Source organism: Amblyomma maculatum, chromosome 11 (genome assembly GCF_055883805.1).
Source record: "Amblyomma maculatum isolate TAMU_Amacu chromosome 11, ASM5588380v1, whole genome shotgun sequence".
Lineage (NCBI taxonomy): Eukaryota > Metazoa > Arthropoda > Arachnida > Ixodida > Ixodidae > Amblyomma > Amblyomma maculatum.
Window position 1 is genome coordinate 154751462 of NC_139354.1, and position 6000 is coordinate 154757461.

Genomic DNA, 6000 nt, shown 5'->3' on the forward strand with positions numbered 1-6000 from the left:
GCCGCCGTCATCTCCCCGTGCACCACCACAGCACTTGTCCTACTTTTGCAGCTACTTCTCGCCTCCGCACTCCTCAACCTCTTCATGTTGTCGCTCTCCGTCTTACCTCATCATCGCCGGATACCATCTAGCCGCCCTTCTGCAGGCAAGACATGCGCTTTCGTCCACCGCTGAAAGACCTGCTTCGCCGCAGAACAATGTAATTGAACTTACTGTGTAAAACCTATATGCCCTTGCGATTCTAGATAATAGTGCTGCTGTCTCTGTTATTGCTGCTAAACTGCCGCTGGCTACGAGACATTGTTCTGCTATTGTCTGGTTTTTCCCTCCGCAACACAACTGCAGAGCAAATGGAGCCGCTTGGTACCTGCATGAATGGGATATTCATGATTCAGGACGTACTCTACGTAAATATTTTTATTGTTCTGTGCGAGTACTCTTACGATAATATTTTAGGGGGGACTTCGTACCTTGCCGTCGCGTCATAATTTATTGCGCTCGTGTCGAAGTTGAGCTTTCTCCGCTGTGCAACTCAGCGACATCGCTAACAACTCCGAGGAAGTCAAATGTCACGTTGCGGATGCTATTGACTTCCCCCCTTTATCTTGTGGGATGGTGCCTATATACTGCGCATTTTTCCACTGCTCTTCACCCCATCTTCTCGTTTTGTCTCGCAAAGATGTCTTCCCCTTCCCTGCGCCATTTTTAGTGAAAGAAGCCGCCGCATTAAACTAGCCACTAGCAACAAATGTTTATACCCACTCACTTGCAATGTGGTGAATCGTTGTGCATATCGAACCTTTTCGTTCCGAACATTTTGTTTCCGTCCCACCGCCTCTGTTCACCTGTGCCGACAGAGCCTCCGATAGCGTCAGCGCCTTCAACTCACCTCGTTCCTCGTCCACACCATCGGGTCTGGCTGCATTCGACAAAGCCGTCGACAGTGCTCTCTCGCCTAATCAACGTGCTAAGGATCTCAACTTGCTGAAACGAATCCGTGCTTCTTTGACATCCAGCAGCTATCTGAGTCGGACATTAATTGTGGCCCAGTGCATCTACATTGGTGCGCAAGCACCATTACGCCAACGTCCTTATCGTGTATACCAGGTACAAAGGGCCACAATCGACGAGACGAGATGCTTATGCATCTTGTCCCTTTATTCCTTATGCATCTAACCTTCCGGATTCTCGTTCGCGTACATGCATTCAGCTGCTCACTTATATCCCTAAACATTTCTTTTTTAGCCTCTGATAATTTACGAATAATCATTTGCATACAGCGGCGGGCTAGCTCATTATATTAAACACTCTATGACCTATATATAGAGATAAGAGGGGGCGGATTCGGGTCTAGAGGGTACGCTTTATGTTCCATAGCGCGAGCAACAATACAAGGGTCTGTTTCTAGTCTTCTTGTGGAGCTGTGGGACATGTGAATGTAACGCTGCACTTTATACAAGCAGTACGAATGAACCAACGTAGACATGAAGTTGAGCGTCTTAAATGGGATCGAATGGTCCCAATGGGTGGCATTCTCATTGCAAAGAAAAAGGGCGAATTGGCTAGCCTTTACAAGTCTTGTTGTTTCAAGACGTCATAAAATCCGCCAACTATTCAGATACCGGCTACGTAACATTTCCACTACAAGCGTTTCACTATTAAAGCCGACGAAGCCAGAGTTCTTGTGAAAAGGTGCATTTAACGCCGCCTTGTGAGAATTTTTTTGTCACCCTGTTTCGTCTTAAGGCCGCTTTACATGCAAGCGAAAACGCTCGCGATTTCCGCCGAAGCGACAGAGAGACCTCTTTTGAGCAGTCGTGGCGGCTCGAGCGGCGAGAGCGACGCAGTTAAAACAAATTGCGAATTTTCTCCTCTGTCGCTGCCGCTCGTCTCTGAGTTTGCTCATTTGCTTGCATGTGAACCGGCGTTTAGTGTAAGTGACTTGAAAGTGTCCTACAGCGCCTTAAAGATTTTCGCTCGCTATAAGCTAGCCGACGAATAAATTCTTTTGTGCATTTTAGACTAGGGGAGAGGGGGGGGGTGAGAGAAGTAAGAGCAAACAAACCTACATTGTTATGGAAATAGCAGATGAAGTGCGGTTAAAGTGGGCTGTACATTCGAAGCATATTTTACACTGCATGATGAGCTTTTTTTAGAATAATTAACTTATATATTTCTCTATATAAGGCCAGAATAGGGCAGGAGCGGCTGTTCAACCTGCCTTCCAAAAGCCAAATTTAGCCGTTTAAAGCAGAAGTCATAGAAGGCAGGGGTAATGTGACCTCACCTGGTCAATCATCCGTTGCCTCCGGATAAACTTGCAATGTCTTCTCATCATCATCATCAGCCTGACTATACCCACTGCAGGGCGAAGGCCTCTCCCATATTTCTCCAATTAACCCGGTTCTGTGCTAGCTGCATCCACTTGACCCCTGGGAACTTCTTAACCTCATCCGCCCACCTAACTTTCTGCCGCCCCCTGCTACGCTTTCCTTCCCTTCGAATACAATTTGCTACACTAAGAGACCATTGCTTGTCCTCTCTACGCACTACATGCTCACCCCATGCCCATTTCTTCTTTATTTAAACCGGAATGTCGTTAAAGCGAGTTATTTCTCTGACCTACTCTGCACGCTTTCTATCTCTTAACTTTACACATACAGTTTTTCGTTGCGTAGCCCTCGTCGCTGTCATCAACTTAAGTAGAGCCCTTTTCATTAACCTCCCCGTTTCCGCCCTATAGGTGAGTACAGGTACGATACAACTGTTTCACACTTTCCTCTCGAGCGATACCGGTAAGCTGCTTTTTTATTTTATTTTTTTTTATACAAGTACCTGCAGCGCCCAGAGGCATTATAGCAGGGGGGGGGGGGGGCAATAACGGTAAAAAAAACCCCCTAAAATGAGCATGTTACAATACTGAAAGTATACAGTAAAGCACATTTGTTTAACAATAAAAAGAACAACACTGAAAATGTGAGTGCGAGAAACAGGTTTAAAAGGGTGGAAAGCTACTATGACAAATTGGACGCACTCTGCGAATACTTGTCAAATGTGCTCCATCCCAATCTTACTCTCCTCGTCATTCCCCTTTCATGGTCTGTATCCGCGGTCACTACATGTCCTAAGTAGACATATTCACTTACCACTGCCAGTGCTTCACCACCTATAGTGAACAGTGAGTATTCAGAAGAGATTGTGGCCTAATACTATTCCAGGGTGGCCAAATCCTATCTGGTGAGGAGGTGCGTTTCCGGAGGTGTTTGCCGGATAGGTCGCATCCCAAACCTATTTGTGCAATTCCACCGCCACACTGATATGTTAAACCTGGTGGGGAATTGCGCTGCACCGCGATTCGAACCACGATCCTCTTGAACGTGAGGTGGATGTTCTACCTCTACACAACCGCTGTACCATAAAGTGCCAAATAATCAAAACTTAAAATCTTAAAGTACCAAATCATCAAATCGTCAAAAATGTTACCTGTTCAAAAATGTATGTCTAACGCTAGTATAGACTATCATGTCCGGAACACGTTCAGTCTTTGACAATATTCAACTTTACTCGTAATTTAGCTAAATATGCACAGCTCCACAGAAAATATACGACTGTCACCACGGAATCAAGAATCTTGCAAATTATTAAAGCCCGTATCCTTTTAGTCGCAAAAATCACTTTCTTACTATTACACCTAGGATCAACTATGATATAAAAATGGTATGGTATATTCTTCCATCCCTTATCAATATTATAAAAGATGCTGGTCGAACATTTACTCTACTAGGCAGTTAAATTTGTGTCATTATTTGGGTTCTTCAGTGTGTAGTCGTCTGTGCATGTGAGACATCCAAAGTGTTGAGTTGTCATTCATATCTTCGATTGTTATTATTTTTGATACTCTGTTTTGTTTTCCTACAACGTAATAAATTTTTGACAGCCTCCAAATTACCACATTTTGTAAATAACCGAACAACTTCAGTGATGTATTTGTTGCTTTATGTTTGATTGACGTGCTGCCGTCCAGTTTCCGGGCTCGAGAGCCTGTCAAGGTCATGGGAGGCCTTTCTCTCGATATTCCCTCTCATTGCTGAGTAAATAAACTTCATCTTCAACTTCAAAAGGAGGATTTTTATAGCTGTGCCTAGCGGTAGTGTTATGTTCAGTGGAATTATGTTGCTCTACTGGATTTAGTGCCGTTAGCTAGGAATTACAGGATATTGTACGTTAAGGAAAAATACACTAATATAAGATGTATGTTGACTCCTCCTCATACCTAGCATTGTCCTACACAGTAATCAGTATGGTCCGCAAATATCCTCTTTACATTAGCAGAGTTAAACACGTTTAGCGTAACTGCAGTTACGTGAAACCACCATGATCCCATTTACATGACAGACCAAACCATGGTTACACCCCTAAAAGTGGTTATCGCAAACCGAGTTTGGCGACCTCGGTTTGCATCGGTAACTGAGGTTATGGCGGAGTCCGTTGACGGAGGCTGCTCGTCAGCACCCGAGTGCACGAAGCCTACGAGCGTGTCTGCTCCAACAGTGTACTCGCTTTTCCTTATTGAATAGGCGATGTCTGCTGTGCCGGCAGTATCATTTGCGCGGCTTTGCTGTACGCGGAACGGTAAAAAATTCGCGGTCTTAGCTTTATCATGAAAGTGCCCAAGTTCGCAACGTTTGCAGCGCGAAATACTTCAAACAGGCTGAAGTACGTTACACTCACCGCGGTGGTGAAACCTGCCAGCGCGGCGAAACGACGGCGGGGTGCGTAACCCCTAGTCGCCGATCGGCCTAAGTTATTTCACTTCAAAGCCGCGGCACTCGGCGCTTTAGAACTGATCAACGCGGTCGGAATTGTGTACTCATGAAAGTTCCTTATGTGATGCCTGTTCTGACGTCGTAAAATAACAATATGATTAACTTCGGCGACGCATTAATCGCAGAGCTGGTATAAAGCAGAGCGGTGAGCCGCAATTCACCGGCGGCAGCTAGCTTGAGGAGCAACGTGATAGTATCGCGGTTATCGGTCTTGCCAGCAATTTGCCGCTGGTCAGCGTTCCTCAAGAGTGATTCAGTCTTGATATTCGGCTCAGTATTCCAGATGCCAATAAACTTAGCACGCTTTATTTCTGACGTCGGCGCTAGCGAGCCGCCGTGGCGTTCGCGTACGGTCTGCGGGAGTAGGGGCCAACGCGGCGGTGTTTACGGTGGTCGATGAGGTGCTGTCATCATGCGGGGCTTGACCGCGCTTTGACGCCTTGTCGGACGGCACTCCGGAAACTACGTTTTAAATAAGATATTTGTAAATGCTGCTTCGTTCCGCAGATCACCGCGTCGCTTCGGTTGTACTTTATGGGCAATGCTAGCCGTAACCGGGAACGGCGGCGAGCTGTGTAAGCACAGCTAATCGCGATTGGCGGTTAACCGTGGTTAAGTTCGGTAACCTCGTTTAAGCGTAACCGTGGTTAAGCCGGCTGTATCAAGATGGTATACGACGTTTAGAATTCGCTCCAACAAAAACTCGCACGCACTCACCATGGCACAGAATATTTACGCACCTGAACACAGCGGCGATAGAGAGGAGGAACGCAGACGTGTGCAAATAGCGCAGAGGCCGCAACTAATGCGACGACCAGCGCCTTTGAAGACGCTTTTGCCATTGCTGAAACGCAGCGCGAAAGGCTGTCGCTGAGCCAGGACTGCGAGGAGGAGCCGTGTTTCTCGCCTCGTTCTATGTGCTCGATGAAATATGCCCGCGTCGTGCTGCTTTTCTGGGCCGCCTCTCTTGTTCATGCATCGCTCGTGCACACCGTCAACTGCGTCGAGTCAGACAAAAGAAAAAGGTGGTCTGAGGTTTTAACTACTGTGGAAATGTATGGCAGCATAAAACGAACTCGCAAGGCGAAAATAAAACTAATGCATGTTCACTTTAGAAGAAAGAAATCATTTATTTACTTTATTTATTTATTACATTACATTACCCACAGGGCTT

At 46.2% G+C, this 6000-nt stretch overlaps 1 protein-coding gene across 1 annotated transcript in view; it reads right to left on the minus strand.

Moving 5' to 3' along the window:
- LOC146175218 (carbohydrate sulfotransferase 8-like) overlaps positions 1–5723 on the minus strand; it is a 35380-nt gene extending 29657 nt beyond the window's left edge. Inside the window, exon 1 of the mRNA XM_084584660.1 lies at positions 5567–5723. Within this exon, the coding sequence (XP_084440786.1) occupies positions 5567–5668 (102 nt within the window). The 5' untranslated portion in view covers positions 5669–5723. The remainder of the gene's footprint in view (positions 1–5566) is intronic.
- Between the last annotated feature and the right edge of the window lie 277 nt (positions 5724–6000).